Source organism: Carettochelys insculpta, chromosome 3, assembly GCF_033958435.1.
Source record: "Carettochelys insculpta isolate YL-2023 chromosome 3, ASM3395843v1, whole genome shotgun sequence".
Lineage (NCBI taxonomy): Eukaryota > Metazoa > Chordata > Testudines > Carettochelyidae > Carettochelys > Carettochelys insculpta.
The window spans coordinates 153250133-153277258 of NC_134139.1; the positions used below are offsets into that span (position 1 = coordinate 153250133).

Genomic DNA, 27126 nt, shown 5'->3' on the forward strand with positions numbered 1-27126 from the left:
TTCAGTGTCACCGGTACCAATGATTTTGAGTGAAGCAAAAGTCATTTTCAACTCAGGGCCCACTGTGGGATTTACAGCCCTCTTTGAAGCACTGTGAGTGTAGCTGATAAGTTGGCTTCTTAGGATCACACCCCTTGGCTATAGAGGGTTGCAGTGAGGGTTCTTTTTACACAGTGTTGAGTACCTCCCAAGATGATTGTAGGGCCACTTCCATTAGGAGAAGATTGATTTTCAGTTCTCTGCTTTCCAGATCTGGATTTCAATTGTTGGCATAAACCACACATGTATGGGAAGTAGTTCTGTCCCAGGCTGCAAATGCACTGAGTGTGTCCATCAGTCACAGGTGATGGATTCTTGGCAACTGAGACACATTTTAAAATCTGGTGAACACAGTATACTGTTTGGAAAAGGGGATGAGGGTGGTAGTGAAAGGAGTCTGAAGAGAAATGAAATTTGAAGTACTTTGATTTGGGGGAAGCAAAAACAAATAAAAGGAGTGAAAAAGTTCTACAAGATTAAGGGAAACAAATTAGAACTTCTATAGAAGGTATGACTCACTAAAAGAAGACAACTGAAGTTCAGTATCTAGACATGGGAGTTCAAAAAGAACTGAGAAGGGTTTGCTCACACAAGGCCAGCAAGCCTCATGGCAGACCATGGGGCCAAGGGGTGCATGCATGTGCAGGCTGAATGGACATTGTGTCTTTGTGCTGCTAACTGCAGAATTTTGGTGGCAAAGACACCTGTAACGAAGCACCCGAAGTGACATGAATAGAGGTTTTACCACAACAATCCCACGCATTAATGTTTAGATGATATGTAAGTCACTATTTGTGTACAGTATCAGCATGTTATAAATACTGAAGGATGTCTTAGGGGAGAGCTGATTTTTTTCAATGTATACACTGTCTATAATTACAAGAAATGGAAAAAAGTATTTGAATTAGTGAAAAATTGCTCAAATGGGTCCTATTTATGGGCTCATTGCCTTGAAATTAGCTCAAAAAGATTAGACCTGCTAGTTAGGTTGATTGGAATAGCTGTGCCCTTTCAAGGGAGATTTCTGAAGCAATCTTATCAGCTGTTATTTCAAAATAACTTTGCTAGAATCTGCACAACACAACAGCTATTTCAAAATAAATTACAAACTAGCAGTTGACTTCTTTCAAAATAGATAAAAACCTCATTCCATGAGGAATAGTGCCTATTTTGAAATAACTCTTCCAGAATAGTTTATTTCAGAACAACAGTGCTGTGTAGACATACCTTTAGAAACCTTGCTTTACTAGACAGAAGCTTGTTGTTTTATCAAAGTAATGCTTTAAGAGAAAGGGATAATAAAACAAACTCATACGTCTTTGCTAGTGGTGTAAAGATATCTTTATGTGGCTTTGTAGGATAACGGAGTAAGTTTGAACATGATAATAAACCAGAATAAGTATATATGGGTGGAAAAAAGTCACATGCCTAGAGGTACTAGCTCTTTTATGTGATCAGGGAAAGTGTAGAAAAGCCTGTGGCTTCTTTCAAATGTCTGAATTTCTTTTAACAAAAACAATGGAACACTGTGCTAAATCCCAGGAAAGCAACTCCATATTATGGATGAGATCAATACCCTGTATTATAATATGTGGGCTGACAAAAAATTACAGTAGGAAAAAGATACCTCCAATTTGCTCTTCTCAGCAGCAGCTTGCAGAGGAGGAGAGGGTGCCAAAGGCTGAACAGCATCAGAGGAAGACATCTGTACAAAGCAGATGAAAGGGATGAGAAAAGAACCAAAGCAGATTATCAGATTTAACATACTATAGAAAGAGCAAAAGAACATATGATTTCATTTTTTTTTTTTACCAAGATATCTGGGGAGTGGGGGAAATCATACAATATAAAAATTCAAGGCAGACAAGAGAAAGCATTTGTGCTTTGGACTTTTAACTTTTCTAGTGCTGCTTCTAAAGGAAGAGAAGTTTGTCAGGTAACAGCAAATGATTTATGATGAAATCCACTAGAATATGAAAATAAGAAAATGAACTTGGATAAGATATCACACGAATGAGAAAAATAATTAGGTTTCATCCACTATTCAATTGTATCCAACGTGACTGCTGAAATATTCATGTCCTGAAGCCTGAAGGCATGCTGTCCCATGGGGGAAACAAAGGAGACAGTGCTTTTGTTCTTGTTAACTGTAACAGAATATTTATTTAAAGAATACAGCACAATAACTGAAAGATATACATTTAATTAAAGTTCTAATGAACCACTCTATTTAAGAGCATACTAAGCAGAAAAAGCTGGGAGTTTCTATAAAAGCTCTAAACACACACCTTTCCAAAAGAGTGCACACAACCATTCTTACCAGCATTGTACTTCAGAAATACAAAAAGGTATTATGCGATATATGCCACAAAGGCAATTTACACATGAAAATGGGGTTTGTCAAGAAGCACTTTTACACCTCTTCCACTTATGTGTGTGTAGCTTCCATTAAAGAGATCAGCATTATCCTTCTAGTCCTTTTACAGAAAAATGCAACTGAAATATACTTACTAAATGTGTGGTAAATCTTCAGAGCAATAAAACTGGACAACTCTGTATAGCCCTACCTCATCATTAGTACCTCATGGAAAACTTAAATAAATGGAGCTATTATAGCACAGGTCTATATGTACTGTCAAAAAACTGATTTAGATACACAGTGTTGTCGCCGTGGTGAACCCAAAATAGACAGAAAAGGCAGCAGATTTTTTTGAACCTACTTCTGTTTTGATACAGACAAGCTTTTGAGCTTACACAGTTCTTCAGGCACAGGGGACATATTTTTCTGTGTCTAAAGAGCTTTGTGTAAGAGCAAAAAAGCTTGTCTCATTAACGGAAGTTGGTCTTGTAATATTTAGGTAGCATTCTTACCTTCCTGTACGAAATAAAATGACATGGCTTCTTACAATCTAGTTGAGAACTACAAAGAAACCCCTTGTTACAGCTTTAGTGTTGGATGTTTGTTATAGAAAATCCCAAAAGTATTATTGTAGGTATTTTATGCGTGTTTGGAACATAAATATCCATTTTCCACATACAAACAGCCCCTGGAAATGTAAGACTGGTACGTGATGTTCAAGAAGAGTTTTTTGGTTTTTTTAAATACTGTGCTCAGTAGTTTCAAGAAGAAATTTCACACTGGGTTAAATCTCCTAGGCTATATTTCAAAATAACTTATGTTATTTCAAGGTAGCTTATTTCAAAATCAGTGCTGTCCACATGGCGCCAAAGTTCAATACAAGTGCCTATTTTGAACTTCCCGCTATCCTTCTCACAATGGCCGCGTCTACACTAGCTCCAAACTTCGAAATGGCCACGCAAATGGCCATTTCGAGGTTTACTAAGGAAGCGCTGAAATACATATTCAGCGCTTCATTAGCATGTGGGCGGCTGCGGCACTTTGAAATTGACACGCCTTGCTGCTGCGCGGCTCGTTCCAATGGGGCTCCTTTTCGAAAGGACCCCGCCTACTTCAAAGTCCCATCAGCTCATGGGAATAAGGAGACTTTGAAGTAGGCGGGGTCCTTTCGAAAAGGAGCCCCCATCTGGACGAGCCGCGCGGCAGCGAGGCGCATCAATTTCAAAGTGCCGCAGCCGCCCACATGCTAATGAAGCGCTGAATATGTATTTCAGTGCTTCATTAGTAAACTTCAAAATGGCCATTTGCATGGCCATTTCGAATTTTGGGGCTAGTGTAGACGTAGCTAATGAGGGGTAGCAGGAATGAAACAGGGTGCTTAAAATAGCCCTGCTAGAAACTTCAGTGTAGCCTTTGCCTTAGTGTAAAATCAATGCTCCCTGTGATAATGCAGTAGACAATATTATGCTTATAAACTTTCTACTGCTATGGACATGTTATCACCAGCATTTTGTGTTTACCACATTAATTTCTAAAATGGAGATGGAATCTGTAACTCAGCCTTACTTGAGCACAAAAAGATTTAGTAATTAAACATGGTAAGCTATTTAAAAAAAATCAAGATAGTGTTTTGTCAGATGTGAAAATCTCCCCTTGATTTACTAAAATAATTTGAACATGCAGCTGTGCTTTCCACTTCCTAGAAACAATTTGTTTTAAACTCCCTCACACACAGGTCAGATGCAAAATGCAGGGTAGTGGGTTTTTGTTTTGTTTTTGCAGGGGGGCAGAGAGGCATCTTCTGAAATTGCAGAATAGGAGGGTTTTTTTATATTTGAGTCTGTTAAACAAGTAATAGCTATTGGCCAGGACGTATCACACATTCAAATGATACAGAGATTAATGACTTGCTGAAACCATCATAATCTAAACTAAAAAGATGTTGCATCATTAGCCCACTTGCTTCACAAGTTTGTTTCCTTGTTTGCATGCCATCTATCAAAACAAAAAGGTATACGAAAGGCTGCGTCTACACTACAAGATAAAACTCAAATTTAAGGCATTTAGCTCAATTGTTCCAAGTGACTGTCTTCACTATAAATACCATTATCTTGATAGCATATTGCTGGAACCCAATCGGTGTAGCGTTCAGGTCGAATCTAAAATTCTGAAAGAAGGCTAGTGTGGTAGCATCTTGTCTTTAAATTCAATTCATTAACCTCCAGAGATCTCCCACATGTGCCCCACAATGCCCTACAGATCTCTGATCTTGTCTCAGAATTTCATCTTCACTGTTCCCAGGTGCACAGATATTAGACAACAGGAAGACCATTTCAATTCGGCACCTGGAAGCCTGTGGCTGTAGGGTCATGCTTGTATGAGAGGCTGAAAAACTTCTCTCTTGGTATTAGCGCAGATGTGGGGTCTGTGGTTCTGTGTCTACCTCTACTAGCTATCTTTGTTTTTTGCACTGCCTGGCACCAGCCACTTCCCCACTCACCCCTACACCATAAGGCAGCTATGCTGTGGGTGGAAGTTGTGCTCATATGAGGGGCCAAGAAACTTTTCAGCCGCTTACATGTTGCCCTCCCTCCACATTCCCTCCCTTTCCTCCCCCAGAGGTGGCATGCAGGCTGGAACTTTCTCACACCCAGCTGCATCACGTGGCTTTTCCCTGAATCAATAAAGGATGTGCCGAACATGCTGCCAGGCAGCTTGCATGTGGTGAGGGTCCTGGAGCCACCCCCAGGAAGTCTCCCTCAGCAGCTAAGCTATTTGGGGGATGGCAGCTATTCAGCAGCCTTGCAGCCAACCACTGGGGAAGTCTTCTCAGTGGATAAGATATGAGGCCTTGCAGCTATCCAAAGATAATTTCCCTCACTGGCTAAGCTATTCAGGCTGGCAGCTGTTCGTCGGTTCAAGAATTTCACTTCCAGCGGCACAATACAAGTGCCCCCAGCTGTCCATCTTAATCACGGCCCCAGGTCCGAAAACCAACAAAATAGCACTGGAGTCCCATTCCATTATTCCTAATCAGGGTATTCCAGTGACCTGCCTGCCTTTTTCAAAGTGAACGCTTAAGAGGATCAAGGGAGTGCTGAGAGGAAGGGGCTGGGACAGGCGGTAGGTTGCCTCGTGACGGACCAGCAGCTCAATCCCAAGATCCTACTATGAGCTTTTTAACTGTAGCAACTTTAGTATATGCTACTGGAGCTGGAATTACCACGGCTGCTGACACGAGACTCACCCTCCAACGGATCCTCATTCGAGGATTTAAAGTGCATTCAGTCCAATTACAGGGCCTCGAAAGAGTCCTGACTTGTGATTTTTCATCACTACCTCCCCAGGTTGGGCGTGGGTAATTTGGATGACTGATGCCTTCCTTGGTGAGCGGTTCCCACCTGGGACAGGGTGGCCTAGTGGCTAGGCCCCCTGGTCAGGGTCTGGTGTGTGGCTCTTCAGCCCCACCTGAGAGTCTAGGGGATAAGTTTGGGGCATGGCCCTGAGAGCTTAGTTCCCCCTTTCACAGGAGGGGTTCCCTGGGAGAGGCTCCCCACTCCCCTCTGTGCCCGGGGAAGGTCCTGAGGCTGTGCCCTCTGGCAGCCGGCTGGCTGGCAGCTCTGGCTCAGGCCCTGCTGCCTCAGAGCCAGCTCCTACCTCTTGGCTGGTCAGCCCCAAACTGGGCTAGCTTCTCTCCCTTTATACCCCTCCATGCCTGACACTGGCTGCAAGTGAGCCAGGGTGGGGCTGACTGAGCCAACAAGCCCTGTTTAACCCCTGACCCGCTTGACCTCCCTCTCACCACTTGGATGTGGTAGCTGTTCTTCAGGCTCACTCTCCCAAATCAAACCCTGATTCCCTGTTACCTGTAGTCACCATGGTAGTCACAGGAAATGCCATTGAACGGTGAAAGGGCAGACATTCAGTGTAATGCCCACATGTACTTAGACGTACATTTCTAGATTAAGGTGCATCAAGAATCAAATGTGACAGAGCAATACCTCAGCATGGGCTTGATCCAAAGGCCACCAAAGTCAATGAAAAGAATCCAATTGATTTCAATGGGCTTTGGCTCATGCCTTCAGTGACTCAATTTCTTTTCAGAGCTATGGGTTAATCCATTCCAAATCACTGACTGGGAGTGGAAGCGGAAAGACATTCTTATGAAAAAGACTGAAAATACTCTCTTCTCAAGAGAAAACCTCTCACACTAAGGTAGCTGCCCTTTGAGAGAAAATTATTGTGCTGAGGATCTTCTTTGCCAAGAGGTCTAAATCCAGATCCAAGCCTTAATCTTACAGCTGCTGTTTAGATTTGCCCTAAGTCATGGTTCATTCTCCTGGTTGCTTGTAGAACAGAAAAGCTACGAGCTACCTCCTACTCAGGGCAGATTGCAAAGCTGCAGTACAGCTGCATGAATTTCTGTCCTCAGCCCTTCCATTTCTGCATGTGCTCCAGTGCTTTTGCATACCATCTGAAAACCTGTTCGTTAGGAAGCCCAAAATCTTTTTATAACCCTTCCTATCTGCTTTCTTCAAGTTTTGGCCATTAAGTGCAGCCCCCTGCCCTCACAGCAGGACCAATCACAATCCTGGACAGATTTTTGTTTAAATCTATTTGCCCTCTATATCTAAACAGGTTCATCAGGCATTGAACTCGCAGCGCTGGGTTCAGCAAGCAAATGCTGTTTTGCTACCCCGCTCCACCCCTCACTTATAAAAAGCAAATCACTCTTACAAGCAAGATTCTGCTTGGAAAAACGGACATTTGCTTAATGTGGCAGGGAAATGAGGGAAATGAAGTGTAGGAAGATGTAGTCAGATATCCACAGCCACTTGCAGGGCATTTCTTCCCCTGCGCTTCACCAGTGAAAATACCCAGAATGTTATGGGACACAGGGAACTGTGGGATAGGCACCCCTAATACGCTGCTACAACAGTGTTTGGCAACGTGCGAGACAGCCATAAGTTGAATTTGCAGGGAGCCCCTAGGAAAGTGAGGATGCTCAAATTCAAATTTATAAACCCCACCATTTAAAAAACCAATTTTAATAAAGTCAATTTCAGCTTGTGGTGTAGACACAGCCAAAGTCAACTAAAGGACAAAATACACAGGTGCTGTGCCTACATGACTGGCATAATTTTAAACTGAATATTACAATCCACTTGGAATCAAGCATTCTGATAAGCAACCACCCTCAGCACCACCCAAACCAATCTCCCCCCCCTTGCCTGGGGCCTCAGCAAGTCTGTTGGGCCCCTTGGGCTCAGGTTACAGGCCCCTTGCCTGGAGCTGAAGCCCTTCAGATTCAATTTTGCTCTCCTCCCCACCCAGGGCGAAGGGCTTAGGCTTGACCTCACACCACCAAGGGTGGCAGGGTACAGATAGGCTCAGGCTTCAGCCTCTCCTCCTTAGGTTATGTATTTTTTTTTTTTGGTCAGAAGGGGCCCTTGAAGTTTCAGAACCTCTCATCTAACATAAGGTGCTCTTTGAGGGAATTAGTGCAGTGCAACACCACCACCAAATGGTCCCAGATGTAACCAAACAACAGAAAACCTCAATGGGGAGCTTCCATGGCATTCCAGGATCTTTCCCTCAGACTATTACTTACTACACCTGCTATGCCCACAGCATTCAGGGATATCCAGGGCTCCTTATTCCATTGGGCAGGTACAGACTTATTAATCCTGTTTTTAATTCGCCTGTCAATCTTGAGGTTCCGTTAAGAAGGCAGCAATCAAGGTGGACTGAGGCAGTGCGTTGTCATCACATCTTCCTTGTAAGATACTGTTGGGTTTTCATTCACTGCCATTATTATTCCATATACATTTGAAGTCTTCAGAGGACTTCATAAGTCATGGGCTGAGATACCACCAGTATGTTCAGCTCTGTAAGGGCTGCAAATTAATACCTAGATATTATAGTGAAAAGAGCTTTGGAAACAATTGCTTGACAGACTGTTTGGCAAGGGTTGAGTGATTTAGAGACAGTGATACTGGTAAGTGGGGAGATGACTACTCTGACAAATTTATGAGATTAGCTACATTGTTATTGAAAACATGGAGCACACTGTGGCCAGCAATATCTAAAACTAACATTCCCTAATTTAAAAAAAAAAAAAAAAAAATCACAAAGCTAATTAAGTACTAATTCGTCCTACATTTCTGAAAAGGCAAATGAGATCAGTGAGAGCCTCCCTTATTTGTCTTCAGATTCTGTCCAGATTGAGTCAAAAAAGGCCTTCAGTTTGGGAGCCATTTACAGATCTCCCCATTCATATTTGAAAAGATGTCTGTTAGATTTCCATTGTACATGCTTTCAACGATTTGTGAAAGAACTACTAGAATCAGATTACTTTCAGCAATTCAAGCTTCTCTTCCTCCCACCCCAATTAGCTCTTCCTTTTCAATCTCCATTTGCAGTACTTGATGTTCTTACTGCATCTTTCTGCCCATTTTAACTTAAGTGTATCACAGTATCAGACATTTTGCACAGACCATTATGGTAAAGAAGTTTTAAAAAAAATCATTACTCAAAACATTTTTACATCTAAAGAAAATGTTTTATTTGAAAAGTGTAAAATAAAAAACTTACCCCACACTTACCTTCCCTTTAAAGTTTTGCCAACATACCTATCTATCTCATAGAACTAGAAGGGATCTATAGAGGTCAGAGTCCACTCTCCCAGCCTCATGGTAGGACCCATCACCATCCCTGACAGATTTTTTTTAATCTATTTGCCCCAGACCCCAAAATGGTGCCCCTCAAAGACTGAGCTCAACTTTAGGTTTAGCAGGCCAATGCTCAAACCACTGAGCTATGCCTCCCCACAATTTCTGCAATGCATAATGAAGTTATTTTCATTTGAATTAAAATTAAATTGGGATTTTAAGATTTCATTATGAGAAGTGAACAATTTTTAATGTATATTAAGATGGAAAAAAGAGTGGAAGGATAAAGGTTTCTAAAGTACCTTGTGGGATTCTCCTTGACTTTTAACCTGACAGTGATGATTCTGTGTGGAATATATGAAAGCAATATACAATCATACAAATGACTACTTCAAAGCAAAGCCATAAACATGAGTATCCACAGCCATGGTGTCCAAACTGCTGACCACTAGCCACATGTGGCTATTTGGGTAGTTGAGTGTGACTAGTTGGGTTGAACATATTTTCAGAATAACGTGTCTAGTTCACTAGTTCAGAACTGGTTGGATACTACAGACTTAAAAGAACTACGGTCAAACCTTTTACTAGCTGTTTCCAAATTTCTTTCATTATTTCGAATTTTCTTTTGGTTTTTTATTTTGTGAAAAACAATCCCAAGTAAGAAACCCACAACATTAGAATTATAAAACCTTTCATTTAACTTTTTTGATATTAAGTGTTATTCAAGTAATTCACACACTAAAATCCATAAATTTAAATTTTAAACATTTATCAAATCATGGATTGACCTCAGAAAACCACAGAAAAACCCTACCAAGAATCAAAACAAAAAGCAGTCAAGTAGCACCTTAAAGACTAGCAAAATAGTTTATTAAGTGAGCTTTCGTGGGACAGACCCACTTCAGACCATAACCATACCAGGACAGACTCAATATTTAAGGCACAGAGAACCAAAAACAGTAATCAAGGAGGACAAATCAGAAAAAAATGATCAAGGTGAGCAAATCGGAGAGTGGAGGGGTGGGGGGAAGGGCAAGAATTAGATTAAGCCACGTATGCAGATGAGCCCCTATAGTGACTCAGTAAATTCCCATCCTGGTTCAAACCACGTGTTAATGTGCAAATTTGAATATAAAAAGACAGCTCAGCTGTTTCCCTTTGAATAGCGGTGCAAAATTTTTTTCAGTAACATGCACACTCTTAAGATGTTAACAGAATGGCCCATTCCATTAAAATGTTGACTAACTGGTTTGTGGATCTGGAGTGTTTTGATGTCTGTTTTGTGCCCGTTAACCCCTTGTCTAAGAGAGTTAGAAGTCTGTCCAATATACAAAGCATCTGGGCATTGTTGGCACATGATGGCATATATGATGTTAGTAGAGGAGCCTGAGAAAGTGCCCATGATTCTGTGAATAGCCTGGTTAGGTTATTTATAATCCGTCTTTATGTGGATAACCTAAACCAGGTTATTATAAATAGGTTATTTAGGTTATTCACATAAAGACGGATTACCAGCAATCATGAATACCATCCCTGATGTCACCACAGCCAATCTGGTGTCTGACCTCTAATTTTGTTCTCACACACAATTATTTCTGATTTGGGGACAATTTATACCTCCAGATTAGTGGAGCTGCTATGGGCACCCACATGGTGCCACAATATGCTAATATATTTATGGCTGACCTGGAACAACGATTCCTCAGCTCTCGTTCCCTATCACTCCTCCTCTACTTAAGATACATTGATGACATCTTTATGATTTGGACCCATGGTACAGAGACTCTAGAAGAATTCTAGAGACTTTAACAATCTACACCACACAATCAACTTATGCCTCGATTACTCCACGCAAGAGACATTTCCTGGATACTACAATACTAATCAAGGATGGCTTGATCAGTACCACACTGTACTGAAAACCTACTCATTGCTATACTTACCTACACCCTCCTAGCATCCATCCTGCACACACAACTAGATCCATTGTTTACAGTCAAGCTCTTAGAGACAACCGCATTTGCTCTGATCCAACTGACAGAGACCAAGAACTACAAGATCTTTACCAAATATTCATAAACCTGAATTACCCATCAGGAGAAGTAAAAAACAAAATTGACAGGGCCAGACGAATACCCAGTGACCAGCTAGTCCAAGATCGGCCCAAAAAAGCCAAGAACAGAACACAACTGGGCATCATCTACAGCCCCCAAATCAAACCACTGCAACGAATTATTAAAGACCTACAACCTATCCTTAATCAGGATGCCACATTCCAGAAGGCCCTGGGTGACATGCCTGTTCTCTCCTATGGACAACCTCCCAACCTTATGAGGATCCTCACAAACAGCCACAGTCTATACCCCAGGAATACCAGTCCTGGAACCTTTCCTTGCAACAAAGTCCGCTGCCAGCTTTGTCCACATATCTTCTCTGGAAATCTCATCACTAGACCTAACCAGGTTATTCACAGAATCACGAGCACTCTCTCATGCTCCTCTACTAACTTCATATACGCCATCATGTGCCAACAATGCCCAGATGCTTTATATGTTGGACAGACTTCTAACTCCCTTAGACAAAGGGTTAATGGGCACAAAACAGACATCAAAACACTCCAGATCCACAAACCAGTGAGTCAACATTTTAATGGAATGGGCCATTCTGTTAATGACTTAAGAGTATGTGTGTTACTGAAAAAAAATTTTCGCATGGTTATTTAAAGGGAAACAGCCGAGCTGTCTTTTATATTCAAATTCGACACATTAACACTTGGTTTGAACTGGGATGGGGAATTTTCTGAGTCACTATGGGGCTCATCTGCATACTTGGCTTAATCTAATTCTTGCCCTTCCCTCCCCCTCCCCTCTCTGATTTGCTTACCTTGATCTTTTTTTTTCTGATTTGTCCTCCTTGATATCTGTTTTGGTTCTCTGTGCCTTAAATATTGAGTCTGTTCTGGTATGGTTATGGTCTGAAGAAGTGGGTCTGTCCCACGAAAGCTCACCTAATAAACTATTTTGCTAGTCTTTAAAGTTCTACTTGACTGCTTTTTGTTTTGATAGTATATAGCCTAGCATGGCTCCCTCTCTTACTTTCCCACCAAGAATGCTTACCAATTAATGTGGAGATAGGAGTTGAACCAAACAAGAGTGCCCTCTTGTGGCCATTTTACATATGCACAATAAATTTAGAGAAGAAATTCATAACAGAATCTAGAATACAAGTAAAACCTGTAAAAACTAACTCCTGTCTCTAGTTAATTATATTCTGCAATGACTAGTTCAAGCCTTTGAGATATTTGGTAGTAAGAAAATTAAGTGCACTTTTGCACTACTAAACTATTTACTTCGCAGTAGTGGTTAGGATCCTAATTAGGTCTCTATTGCTCAAAGTCTCTCTCTCTCTCACACACACACACACACACACACACACACTAGATCCAAACTGCTTATAATCTTTAAAACCGGGTTTTCTGTTCAAGATGCTAGAACTCTGTATGCCGTTCTGTGAGGGTTCAGAGATATAGATGCTCAGTTCACTGCCAAATTCTTTTAATTTTTAATTGCTGTGAGAATTCCAAGGTCAACACAGCTCTGGCAGGAAGATTAACTACTGACACCTCCACCTTTAAGAAAACTTTTAAATTCACACTGCAGCAACAATTTCTGCTCTCATTTGCATCACTGAAACCTGGAGTTGCACAACTGATGACCATTACTGGCAGTCACATACCAGACCAAGAGAGTGCAGTTGAATTTCAAATTCCAGATTGATTTTGCAGGTCAGGGAGTTAAACACAGCATTACTTGGAAGCTAATCAAACTAAGTTGGGCTTACCATCAGCCTAAAGAAGACAAACATACTCGGTCAGGATGTTGCTGAATCCCCATCAATCAGCACTGACAACTATACGTTAGAGGTCGTCCACAAGTTCGTTTACCTCAGGTCCACCATCACTGACACCCTGTCGTTGGACACTGAGCTAAATAGGAGGATCAGAAAAGCGGCCACAACTCTGTCCAGACTCGGCAAAAAAGAGTGTGGAGTAACAAGCTGTACACTCACACCAAAATGCAAGTCTACAGAGCCTGCATCCTCAGCACCCTCCTTTATGGCAGCAAGACTTGGACCCTGTATGCCCACCAGGAAAAGAGGCTGAACATCTTCCACTTGCGCTGCCTCAGGAGCATCCTTGGAATATCATGGAAGGACAGAGTGACCAACACCGCCATCCTCGAGCAAGCTGGAATCCCAACCATGCACACCCTCCTCAGGCAGCGTCGGCTCCGCTGGCTTGGCCACATCCACAGGATGAATGATGGAAGGATCCCAAAAGACATCCTGTATGGTGAGCTAGCCTCTGGCAAAAGACCTCCCGGACGCCCCCAGTTACGCTGCAAAGATGTCTGCAAGAGAGACCTCAGAGAGGTAGACATCGAGCTGGACAACTGGGAAAAACTAGCAGACAACCGCAGCAGATGGAAGCAGGGGTTACACAAGGGCCTTCAGAAGGGCGAGATGAGGATCAGACAGCTAGCAGAGGAGAAGCGAGCGCACAGAAAGCACACTAAGGACTTGCCAGACACCCACCACATCTGCAAGAGATGCAGCAATGACTGTCACTTTCGTGTGGGTCTTCATAGTCACAGTAGATGCTGTAAATGAAGTCCTCAATTGAAACTATAAAGGGCGCGATCCATAGTCTATGCAGACTGAAGGATGCCTACTACTACTACTACTAAAAAGACACACATAGAACTACAGTATTGTTTTTCCTGAATCAGTTTTCAGAAGAAAAAACTGTGCTTACTCTTACCTGAATAAACTATAAGTATAAAACTACAACTGGTATACTGTAGGACAGGTTTGACCTCTCTCATCCGGTACCCTCTGAACCTGACTGGTGCCAGGCAAATCTGCCGGACCAGAGGAGGTCAATATTGTATATCACATTACGAACACTTCCACTGCTTACTGAGCTCTTAGAAGACATTTAGGGGGTTAATTACAGTTAAACAGCACAAAACAGAGCCAAGACTGGTAGCTGTAAACAGACTTTATGGGACCATGGGAAACATGGGTCACACGGCTAACTAAAAATCATGCTAGATTACTGATGTTGCCAAATGAGTGTTTTCTGGATTAGAGAGGTTCAACCTGCATTTCCTTAGCATTGGAGTCTCGCCTACTGGAAAACTTTTCAAACTGTAGTTATGTTTCCATAAGAGTAAAGAATGCACAAATGAAATGGAGATCCTACACTCCTAGAAAAAGTTTAGTGGGTCTTCAAATTGCTCCATTTTTAATGTTATAATCCTCCTTGACTTCCAAAATAATGAAATTTGAGCAGAAGGCGGCCAACAAAATTGTCAGGCCCCTGAGCAACTTGTAGGCTGTGGGCTGGCTCTGTGCTCCAAAAGGGGAAGAGCCTAAGGAAGAAAAGAGCAGGGTTGGGGGGTTATCACCCATCCCACAAGTCCTTAAACACCCCCAGTGGCAATGTAAAAAGACTGGGGTTCCAGGCAACACCACTGCCTTAATAGCTGCAGCCACAGCTTGGAGCCCTCGGCCCTTTTGAGCTGCAGGACCTTGGGGCAGTGGTCCCTTTGCCTCCTGTTGGCAGGCCTGTATGTGATGTTGTGCAGTCAAGTTGTTTTGGTAATAAGCTGTTGCAGCTGGACCAGCTCAGTATACCTGATACCCTAATGAGCCAGCTAGGATGCTTGATAGACACTACTATCCAGCTGGCTGAAGAGCCCAGCAGGCCGAAGAACCCAGCAGGCCAGGTCATAAAGCTGAGCAGCAACAGCAGCTGGCTCTGCACACACACCCACAGTCATTCAGCCTCCCCTGTGCTTATTTCTTGCCAACCCCTGCTCCATTCCTCCATAACTTCCATCCAGATCCTGCCTGCATCCACACTTTTTCCAATCTCACTCCTGCCTTCTGGTGATCTAGTTCCATCCTTCAGCCCTCCTTCCTAGTCCAGACGCAGTCCCAATCCCTGTTTCTCACATCCAGAGTCCAAGCACAAGGCATGACTCCCACTGACCAGTAGGTCTGACCACTTGCAACTCAGGTTGAACTTACCTGACTTAGGCTGATTTTATAAGCAATGAGATCACAATTCAGGGTCTGTTTCACCAATTTTAAGGGGTCCTAAGGTCAACTTTTGTACTCCTGCTTTTCAGAAGTAATGCCAAAAATTGATCTTGCATGGGTGGCTTTAGGGTAGTGTAGCTGGAGCACTCTGAAATCTGATGTTTTCGGTCTCCTGGAGATGTCCGATAGTGCCCCAATGTAACCACTCTGGACAACACATTCAACTCCGCTTCTCTCTAGGTATGCGGGAAACAGCCAGGGAAGTTTGAATTTCATTTCCTGTTTGGCCAGCATGGCAGCCAGAGCAGGTAACATATCTGGCCATTAATTCCAAGGGGCGGAGATATGCTCCAGTATGGAGCATACAGTAGATATATGATTTTACTACTGTGTGGGAGGATGAAGCTGTGCTGGCAGAATTATAAAACAGTCAAAGAAATGCAGACATCTATGCCAAGATCTCAGGACATGATGGAAAAAAGGTACACCAGGGATGCCCAGTAGTGATGCTTGAAAATAAAAGGCACTAAGGCAGGTGTACAAGAAAAATGAAGCATACAGACATCTCATTCACTCCTCCCAGGATGTTTCAGATAGACCCTGATGCTGGTGAAGGCCCCTCTGGTGAGCTCTTATTTTTAATCAGGCTAAAAGTGGATTAAGGCAACTGGACGTGATCTGTGGCAGACTGCATGCCTACACAGACCCCTCCACCCCTTGTGGAGGAACAACTTGTTAATGTGTCTGGGCATCAAGCGTCAATTCTTCCGGTACATCCCCAATAAAGTCTCAGACAGTCACCCTTTAATTCTTCTCAAAAGGTTTCTCGGGACACCTATCTTATTCTGCCCTCCGTGACAGGACACCCTTCTACTCCAAGCCAACAGTATGTCATCTGGCATCTTTCCACCACACAGCAGAGCAGCATACCAACCACCCTTGTGTTCACATTCAGTGAGCATCAGTTCCTTATCAATGTGTGTTATTCTAAAACAAGTTAACCTCTCGTATTGCAACTTAGACGCAGGGAAAGGAGGTGCTCCAACATGCCTGGAGCACCCCCTACTTTTCCCTTCCCTGGTCTCCTGGGAGATTTCACAATCATAGAGTGGGGAGAAGCAGCACGTCACAATGGTGACAGCCACACACCCAGCCCCAAGAAGGAAAGCACAAGCCATGCTGCCATGCCTTGCCCCCACCCCCAAGCTCCTGGAGTAAGGGAAACTTTCACTGTCCCAGGAGTGGAAGCATACAGTGGTCATGACTGCCACAGCTCCAGAAGCCACCATACTCTCTGCCGTCTCCCCTCCCACAGCCTTACCCCTCGCTGCCTACTGCAGCATGCACAGCTGCAGGAACTGTTTTGGTTGTGGAATCACAGGCGCCTTAATATGACTGGAAGCAGGCTACACCCACACTACGAGATAAAAATCAAATTTCTTTATATCCATTTTCTAATACTAGGATTTCTAAGTTTGATTTTGACCACTCACTTCCACCATGCTCCTCACAAAGTCGAATCATTCCTGCCACCCACAAATTGACTAACATCAACTGTTGCAGTAGTGCATTATGGGAAGCTATCCCATAGTTCCCTCATCCATGTAGCATTCTGGGTATGGTCACTGGTCTTGACATCTTCCCCCACTGCATTTTCATCATTGTCCTCCTGATCCCTGAAAATATGTCCATCCCTGGAAATAATGCACAGACCCTCAAAATTCTTCTGAGTATCCCACCTCCCATGATTCCATGTATGTGGTCCCTGAAAATAATGCAGGGGCCCAGAATATTTTTTTAAGTTAACAATGTAGGAAGAAAGAATTTTTGGTTTCCCTATACACTATGTTGGTGTTGGGGAAAGTCCTAATGCAGGGTCCTGGACTGTTTTTTAAAGATAGAAGAAAGAGGATATAAAGGTGCAGGAAAAAAAGAACTTTTTGTTTCCCCCCTGCGGCAGCAAGCCCCTGTCTGGGCAAGGGGAAGTGCACTTCCCATCAGTTGAAATAGTTCCCCCCCACCAGCGGCAGCAAGACCCTTAGCCACCAGGGGAGACATTTTCCCCGGTGGCAGCAAGCCCCAGTATGGGCAAAGGGGTGGGGGTGCAGTGAGGGGCCAGCTGAAATGGTCCTTCCCCAGCAGCAGCAAACCCCTTAGCTGCTGGGGGAGACCTTCTCCCCAGCAGCAGCAAGCCCCAGTATGGGCGGCAGGGGGAGGGTTCAGTGGAGGACCAGTTGAGGTGTTCCTTCCCTGGAGGTAGCAAGGCCTTTAGCTAACCAGGGAGACTTTTCCCCAGCAGCATCAAGGCCTGGTATGGGTGAAGGAGGGTGGTAGTCAGTAGCTGAGGGACCAGATGAGGTGGTCCTTCCCCACAGCAACAGCAATGCCCCCAGTATCTTAACTGCCAGGGGCAACTTCCCCATGGCAGCAGCAAAGCCCAGAATATCTTTCCCGCCCTTGGAACTCTAAGCCACGACTGGCAGCATGGTCAGCACCGAACAGCAGCCACATCCTTTTATTGGGTTGGGGGCTACCATGTGATGTGGCTGAGCATGGTAGCAACTCAGAATGTGTGACACCTTTGGGGAATGGCAGGGGGTTCACACACAAATGTCAACCCCTGAGAAGAAGTTTCTTGGCATATTATTGCAAGCATGACCCCCAGCACAGCCTTGTTGACATGTGGTATGGCAGGTCAGGGCCTGAAGCCAGGCAGCGCAGAAAAAAAATAGCAAGTGTACAGACAGATCCATGAACTCCCTGCAGGTGCTATTTGAATAGGAAGATGCACTCAGAGCTATTAGCATAGGAAGAAAGCCTGAGAAATGGCTTCTATCACACTAACATGAGTCCAAAGCTAAAGGCTTACTGCTTCCGCTTGGAAATTCAGGCTCTTCCTGTTACTCAGAGCGGAGCGCTGAGAAGGGCATTATGAATCACACACAGGACACCCCTGCAGAGTAATAAATTCACTTTCAAGATGTGGCACTTCCATAGTTGCCTTTAATCAAACGTCTGAATTTGAGCTTGATGCTATACCCGTCACGCAACTGCAATTTTGTAATATCGCGATTAGTGCACCCAAAGAGTCAAGCTAATGATCTTTACAGTGAAGACAGTCACGTGGAAGGGTGTATTGGGTGTCCAGGAAGGCGTAGCACCTCTGGTGTGGGGACGTGTCATGTCTCTTTGGAGCAGTTCATGCACCTTTGGTGGAACCCAGCTCACACTCGTGGCTCCAAGAAGCTGTAGCATGCAGCAGCCACGCCCCGATAAGCTGCTTCAACAGGCAGACTAACCGAGGTGAGGGTAGCCGGCAGGTCTGAAACCTGTGCCGAGATAGGAAATAGCCTGTCCCAGCATGCAAAGTTGGCCCCGGTGAACTGGGCGGATGAGATCAACAGCAAGATCCAACGACCAGGAAGGCGGTTCTGCAACACTCTGTGGAGAGTGAAGGGCATGACAACGCTGCAAAGACAGCATGGCCATCCACTGCAGCCTAGGAAGTCTCAGCTGCAATGACTGTTCGTACCACTGGAACCAGGCTTCTGAGGTCAGGAGAGTGGAACTGCCCCTGTGCAACAGCTTTTCCACTTTAAACATTCTCCCACACAGGTTCTTTGCGCATTCTCATCATGTCAGTCTCCCTCAAAGTCCTACAGCGATGGGGGAAAGGCGAAGTGACAGGTGGAGGTGACCACTGGGAGTCAGCTCCAAACCTGCACATAGGCGGCCTGTGGACTTTGGTCACTTGACTCTGACCCCGGGATGACAAAGGAGTTCGGCAGCATCCCAGGCGACTGAGCAGACCTTTTTAGGAACAGCACTGCTCACCCTCAAAATGAGAGAGGGGACTAGAAAAGGTGTCCCAAAAATTGCTTGTCCCAACCAAAATGGCCAGCATGCTGCAGCTGGCAGTTTTACCCTCTCAGAGGTTGAAAAACAGTGGGGGAGCGGGGAGAAGAGAGGATATTTGCAGCACGGAATGTTTGCACCCTCTTGGATAGGGAGAATGCTATGAGGCCTGAGAGAAGAACGGCCCTTGTAGCAAGAGAACTGACACATTATAACATTGACATAGCCACCCTGAGCGAGACCAGACTGGCAGAGGAAGGATCCATCGCAAACCAAAAGGAGGTTACACCTTCTTCTGGAAAGGCAGGCCAGAAAATGAAGACAGAATCCACAGAGTGGGACTTGCCATCAAGACACCACTTCTGCACCAGCTTCCTGACCTATCAACTTGCATCAGTGAGCATCTGATAAAGCTCCGCTTCCCCCTCAACACCTCTCACCACGTTACAGTCATCAGCGCTTACACCCCCACATTGACTATTAGCGACAAAGCAAAAGAAAGTTTCTATGAAGACCTTGACCATCTTATGAAAGCAACTCCTCCTAGTGACAAGCTTCTCCTGTTGGGAGACTTCGACACCAGGGTCGGCAAGGACTGTAGGACCTGGAAAGGGGTGCTGGGGCATCGTGGTGTTGGTAACATGAACGCCAATGGTCACCCTCTGCTGAGCTTGTGCGCAGAAAGCGACCTGATGATTACCAACACTCTCTTCAGGCAAGCCGATAAATACAAGAACACATGGATGCACCCGAGATCAAAACAGTGGCACCTGAATGACTAGGTCAGTCGCAGGCAGGACATTTGAGATGTTAAGATTACAAGAGCCATGCAGGGAGTTGAGTACTGGACTGATCAACTTGTCAGATCAGTCCTTATGCTACACATCACACTACTGCACTGCAAGCAGCTCAGGGTTGTCAGACCCTCCTTCAGCATCGGGAAGCTGCAATATACTGGTCATCATGAGAAATTCGCAGCCTGCCTTGACGAAGTGCTGACATCCCATGGACCTCTGACTGGAGGCCCAACACAAAAGTGGGACCAGTTCAAAACCCTGGTGACTGAGTCAGCCAAGTCAACACTAGGACTGAAAAAGAGTTCACCAAGACTGATTTGATGAAAATGACAAAGCCATCATGAAGATCTTAGAGGAAAAACAACACATTTCTACTATGGCAAAACAATCAGTCCCCAATCTCCAAATGTGATCATTTCAAACACCTTCAATACTACGTTCATACCAAAAACTCCAAGATGTTCTTCAGTGCTATCAAAGCTATATATGGACCTTCAAAGCCAAGCACTACACCTCTCCTGTTTGCAGACAGAATGACCCTTCTGAGGGAGATGAACAGCATCAACAATAGGTGGAGAGAGCACTGCAGCAACCTTCTTAACAGACCCTCCATTGTCAGCTCTGTGGCCCTACACCAAATCCCTCAAACCCACAACAGACAGTCTTGACCTGCCCCCTACAATGGATGAGGTCAAAAAGGCAAATCAGCCAGACCAGCTCTGGCAAAGCCCCTGGGATGGACGGTATCCCTGCTGAAATTTTCAAAGCAGCAGGACCAGTGTCAGTTGAAGCCTTTCACAACATCGTGATCAGCATCTGGGAAGAAGACGACATGCCCAAAGACTTTAAGGATGCCACAATCATCTTGCTCTTCAAGAACAAGGGCAACAAAGCTGACTGTGGAAATTACTGGGGCATCTCCCTTCTCTGTACTGCTGGGTAGATCTTGGCTTGAGTCATCCTCAACTGTCTGATCACCAGCATCTCAGAGAAGTACCTACCAGAGGCACAGTGTGGTTTTCGCCCAGGCCGTAGCACCATTGACATGATCTTTGCTGTTCGTCAGGTCCAGGAAAAGTGCATAGAGCAGAACTTGGATCTGTACACTCTTTATAGACTTGACCAAGGCATTTGACACCGTCAGCAGAGAAGCCCTGTGGATTATCCTGTCAAAACTTGGCTGACTGAGAAGATTTGTTAACCTCCTACGCCTGTTCCATGATGACATGACTGGCTTTGTTCTTTCAAATGGGAAGTCCTCAGATCCATTTGAGATATCCAATGGTGTGAAGCAAGGGTGCATGCTGCCCCAGTGTTATTCAACCTCTTTCATGTGCGTTCTCAGCCATGCAGTTAGGGACCTTGACCATGGAAGTGTACATAAAATACAGACTTGAGGGGTCATTTTTCGACTTTCGTCATCTGATTGCTAAAACCAAGATGCTTGAGAAGGTCATCCTTGAAGCCCTTTTTGCTGACAACTGTGCACTTATGGCACACAAGGAATCTGATCTCCAGCTCATTGTCCACAAGTTTGCTGATGCCACTCGCCTCTTGGATTTGACCATCAGCCTAGGAAAGACCAAGGTACTGTTTCAACCTGCTCCAGGATCTGCTTCTCTCCTCGCCTCAATCTTTATTAAAGGAACAAAGTTAAAAACAGTAGAGAAGTTCAAGTACCTTGGCAGTGTCACAGACAACGATGGCTCCTTTGACAAAGAAATCAATGCTAGAATCCGCCAGGCCAGCTGGGCACTAGGACGTCTGAGAGTGCGAGGGTTAAACTGGCACAATATCCAACAGTCTACTAAACTGAAAGTGTACAAGGCCTGTAGTCCTGCCCAGTCTCCTGTATGGCTGTGAAACCTGGACCTTGTACAGAAACATAAAACTGCTGGAGCATTTCCACACACAGCCTGAGGTCAATACTGCACATTCAATGGTAGGACAGAGGCACGAACCTGGAAGTCCTGGACAGAGCAGGAAGCACGAGCACTGAAGCCATGACTCTGCTTCGCTGGACAGGGCACATTATACGAATGGAGCAGTCAAGAATCCCTAAGCAACTCCTCTACGGTGAACTCTCCCAGGGCAAAAGGAATCAAGGTGGGCCTCGCAAGAGGTATAAAGACTGCGCGAAGGCTAACGATGCTCATGCTGGTTTAAAACCAGATCAGCTAGAGTAGCATGCAAAAGACCGAACAGGCTGGCGTGCTCTTGTACAACATGCGTATGACAGCTTTGAAGAGCAGCAACGCACACGCCTCATTGATGCTCATGAGAGGAAGAACGCAACAGCAACAGTCGCACCAACAGCCAGGACAATTTCCTTGCCCCTACTGTGAACACCCATGCTGTTCAAAGCTTGGACTCCTCAGCCACATGCGAGTCCACAACTGATGAGCCTGTGCAAGCTCAAGACATCACCACCAGACAGATAGACTACCAACTACTGGTCACGTGGTAAAATCAAGCTAACTGATTTAAATTTGATTTTATCCTGTAGTGCAGATGCAGCCCAAGTCAAGCAGGACCCTTAACGTTTGTGTACCATCTGCAGCACAGAGAATTCTTAAAAGCCAAAATTTGTCCCTGTACATAATGGATTCCAGAAGAGCGCCTTAGATCTTCTGGAAGAAGGCCCCATTTCTTCTGGAAGATCTTGCCTGTGTAGAAACAGCCTGGGAGGGCAGTTTAGTTGATAGTAGCTAGAGAAAAGATCAGAGTGGTTCAGTCATTCTGGAAGGCAGTGTGGTGCAATGGCACTAGCATTTAAACTTCACTTAGGAGGTGAGATTTGAAATCCTAGCCTCTTTCCCATTTCAAGGAATGAGGTTATTTGGCAAGATCTCTTTCTTATCTTTTTCGGCCTACAAAGAGAAGTGAGATAATTTGGTGGGGAGGGGAAGCATGAAGAGAGAACTCTCCAAAGGCAGCGATTTTTAAATTATTATTCTCTCAATATCAATACATTTATATCAATTCTATCAACACAGCTTCAAGTTCATACTCTGTTTTGCTTTTCGCTACTTTTCCCCCAAACACAAAATGAAGCTTTCAATTTCCTGTTAAAACTGAACTCAAACACAACCTTAACAATATAATTATTTCTCACAAATAATTTATTTATATCTAGGGTTTTGTGACAGGAGAGAAGTTATCTGCGTCCCATTTTGGTTTAAAAAAAAAAAACAACACAGATAATGAAGGTTAATGTTGTATGGCTCTGGACTAAAAGAACATGTGCAGTTCCACGTCCATGTCTTTACCATCTATTTACTATTCCCTCATATAGTACCTCTTCTGATAAGTACTTAGGTAAAATATCAGAAATGTAGCCATGTTAGTCTGTACTTCAAAAACAGCAAGAAGTCCTGTGGCATCTTATAGACTAACAGATATTTTGGAGCATAAGCTTTCATGTGCAAAGACCTGCTTCATCATCTTTGCCCGTGCAAAGCTTATGCTCCAAAGTATCTGTTAGTTTATAAGGTGCCACAGGACTTCTTATTGTTCCTTAGGTAAAACAACGTAATATACTTCTCCAACAACAATTTAATACTTCAAGAAAAATACAAAGAATACTGCTAAATTATTGAAAGAATTTCATACTTACACTGGTGACACTGATTGCATTTTTGTCATAGTACTTCTTCTTTTCATATTTATCCCTGATGAAAAATTCTACAGCTCTGAAAATACGGAGTCAAAGAAAACACACAGAGGAAGAAAAACCAATCTAAAAATTGGTTAATTAAGAATACTCAAACTAAAAGAATTAGATTAGATACTAATTTTCCAACATCTAATTTTCAATATTTCATTTTAAGGTGAGAACCCCCAATCCAAACCTCAATTGCTTTAGTAATTCATGTACATGCTCAACTACTTTCAATGAACTTAGATTCCTATTTTCACTATTATCACAGCTACTTAATGCTGAGATTTCATACAGGCTGGGTCTACACTAGAGAGTTTTGTCAACAGAAGAGGTCTTCTCTAGACATAACTCAGGGAGCGCCTACACACAAAGCATTCTCTCAAAGTCTCAACAGAATTCTGTATGTTCCTCGACAATATTATCCCACAAAAATTTGAGGCATAACAATCTCTGGACAGAGTTACTGTCGACAAAAGTGCAGCGTAGACACTTGCCGCCAGAGAGGACTTCCAGTTGCTGGGCAGCCCTCTTTGCAGAGCTGCCATTCTGCTTTCTGGCACCAGAGGGCAGTGCAGTCTGGAAGCTCTCTGCCTCTACACTCAACTTGCTCTGTCGACAATCTGTTACAGAGGTACTGTCAAGATTTCCCTGTCAACATCACCTTCTGTCATCAGATGCTTCTAGTGTAGATGTAGCCACACTTTTCTTGGTGAACCGCACAATGACAACAGAAAAGTGGACAAACAAAATAAATTTCATATCCTGACATCAGAACATTTCACTCAGTATTTATATCATGCAAGAGGTTGTGCATACTTACCAAGATTTATCACATACAGTCCTGCAACCAGAACCATAAAAATGTTAAGGATGGAAGAGGCCTTGAAAAAAGACAGACAAGATCCATGCTCTGAAGAGGACCAACTAAACCACAATCATCCATCAGATGTGTGTCCAACTTTAAGAAGTTCCAACAATGAATTGTACAACCTCCTTCAGAAGATGTGACAGCTATCCTGGGAGCATGGAGAACTCTCTTGTTGATCCCTGCCTCCAGTAAGAGAGTCTCTCTCTTGTGGTAGCTGGCTGTGAGCTCCTTAAAACTGACAGCCATTCATACACTCAAGTACTCTCCTTTGAGATATGCCAGCCCCAATTTCATCTGCCAAGTTAATGCTTCCCAACCCCACCATACTTTCAATCATTTCCCTGTGATACACAACCCGATATCAGCTGCTACGCAGAAAATCCAAATCCTGTGTACCCATAGGTATAGTATATTCCAGTTTTATCTTAAACCAACATGCCTGTAAATGACAAAGCACTTGCATTTATTGTAAGGCTTACCTAAGAGAGAAAATTTAACCAGAAGTGTGAGAAAGTGTTAGAAACAACGGGTTTTTCTCCACAAAGTTCACACTTGCAGAGCTGACAGATTTCACAAGTGCTGGGATACAAAGGGATCACTCAGAGTACTTCAGCCTTTTTTGTTTTATACAGAAAAACAGGCTTTCCCTTCATACGCTAGTGCTACACTCACCACCCAGCGCCAGCAGCTTGATGGAAATGAGCAGTTCCAAAAATTCAAAATGGTCACTCATTTGCATATTGCAGCAGCTGATCTGCATATTCACTGCAGAAAACAAGCACTGAAGAGGCGATTCTGATGACAAAAAGCCCTGCTGTCGCCAGCCCCTTATCCCTGGAAAAAAAACAGGGACAAAGAGCTGCTGACAAAGGTGGTTTTTGCTACCAGAACCACGTCTGAACTGCTTGTTTTCCGCTGAGTATGCGGATGTGTCCATTTTGAATTTAAGACTGATTATTTCCATCAAGCTGCCAGCACTAGGGGTGAGTGTAACACTAGCCCTAGATTGGAAAAGTTCTTGCCTTGCTGTAAAACGTTTTTTGTCCCCCCCCGCCCCCCCCCCCACCAGCTCCACGTGATTTTGACATGGTACTCTACTTGAGGCCTCACCAGAGCCAAACAGAGCAAAACTACCTCCATGTCATATATTGCACTCCTATTAATACATCCCAAAGTATTAGCTTTTTTACAACTGCATCAGATTATTGACTTGGGGCTGAATCACGCCTTGCGAGGGGGCAGCAGGAGTGGTAGGCTGTTGGATAGGTTCTGGTGCCAGAGCCCCTTAAGCAGCCAAACAGGCCTCTTTCCCAGAGGGTGCAAAGGATGCAGCCCAAGAAGGCGCACCCTGGCCCTGTAGGTAGCATAGGCCCAGGGAATCCCAAAGGGACTCTACTGGTGCTTGCCATTGTGGACACCAGGTCTGATGACAGCGTTGGGAAACCGTGCCTGCAGCAGTGCTGTGACCTGGATTGGTACCTGGAGCAGTGCGACACTATGAAGCCTGTCTAAGTTGGAGGCATATTCCAAAGTAGACCATGGTAGAGTGGAGCAAGACAGTGCCAGTGAACAATACCCAGGGCATCTGGTTTGCCCCTGTTCCTGGAAGCTAACTGGGCTGATGAGGAGCAATGCCAGCACTGGGAAGGATGCCAGTGTCAGCATCTGGGCTGGTGCCATGGTCTGTGCCAATGTTGGGGCTGGTGCCAGGACAGGTACCATAAACAGATGCAGTAGTGCCAGAGAAGGAGTGAGTGCCAGCCAGTTCTATCAAGTCCTTTTCCACCCCTTCCCACTCCTCCCCTGGCTCTGTCTTCCCTCCACCCCAGCTGATCAATAGCTGACAGAAGGCATCCTGGGGAAGGGAAGGAGCTAACTGGCAGATCTGCTGATGGGTGAGGAACACCCACTGTTTTGTTTCCTGTGTGCACTCTAGCTCCAAAGGACCTTCCAAGTCAGCGCTTACAATGAGCTACGAGCTGTAACTAGATAGCTCAACTGTAGAGCCTTGAGGAGAATGGAGGAGCAGCCAAGCCAAATTTGGTTGGCTCTGCAACCTAGCACACAAGGTCCTCTTGCTCCCATTTCTTACCTCTCCTCTCCTCTCCCATAGACAGGTGTTATGGGGAGAACCCATGCATAAGGTCTCTTAAGGTCAGGCTCTGGCTCCACCAGACCCCACCTATCTCTAGTTACTTCATTCTCCCTTAATGCACGAGTACTCAGTCTCTCCCTGATGGCGTTAGAGGAGGTTAGTTCAAAACTTAACTGGTTCTCAGCTTCCAAACACACAGCAAATGTACAGAGAGTAACTGCAGTTGGGTGGTGTATAGAGGAATTAGATTTGGTGTTGTTGGGGAAGCACAGCCATATAAGGCAGCAACAGCTTTATCAAAATCTGTATGCCTCTGCAAACTGGCTCACTATTTTAAAAAATACAGACTATCCATATGGCCCACCAAAGGGTTTAGTATATTCCATAAACATTCTATTACCTTAAAATTGCCCATCACTGACATTCTACGTAAAACAGGACGTAAGTTTCACCCACTAAATTTCTGTATCAAAGCCAATAACTTTGAGAACATTTTTCAATAAACTTCCATTTTTGATTTAAAAATCGTTCGAGTGAGAAAAGCTGCTACTTCAATTGGTAAGTTACAATTGTTAATTATCTTTATTTTTGAAAAAAGTATTTTCAGTTTAAATTTGTTCAACTTCAGCTTCCAGCAATTTATTCTACAAGACAAGAACGTGTAACACCTGAGTGT

General features: G+C 44.1%; 1 protein-coding gene across 2 annotated transcripts in view; it reads right to left on the bottom strand.

Moving 5' to 3' along the window:
- Positions 1-27126, bottom strand: part of SMAP1 (small ArfGAP 1) — a 150651-nt gene that overhangs the window by 86474 nt on the left and 37051 nt on the right. For both annotated transcript variants that reach the window (XM_074991076.1, XM_074991074.1), the window contains exons 4-5: positions 23443-23518; positions 1667-1744 (exon numbers count right to left, since the gene is read on the bottom strand). In XM_074991076.1, the coding sequence (XP_074847177.1) occupies positions 1667-1744; positions 23443-23518 (154 nt within the window). The remainder of the gene's footprint in view (positions 1-1666; positions 1745-23442; positions 23519-27126) is intronic.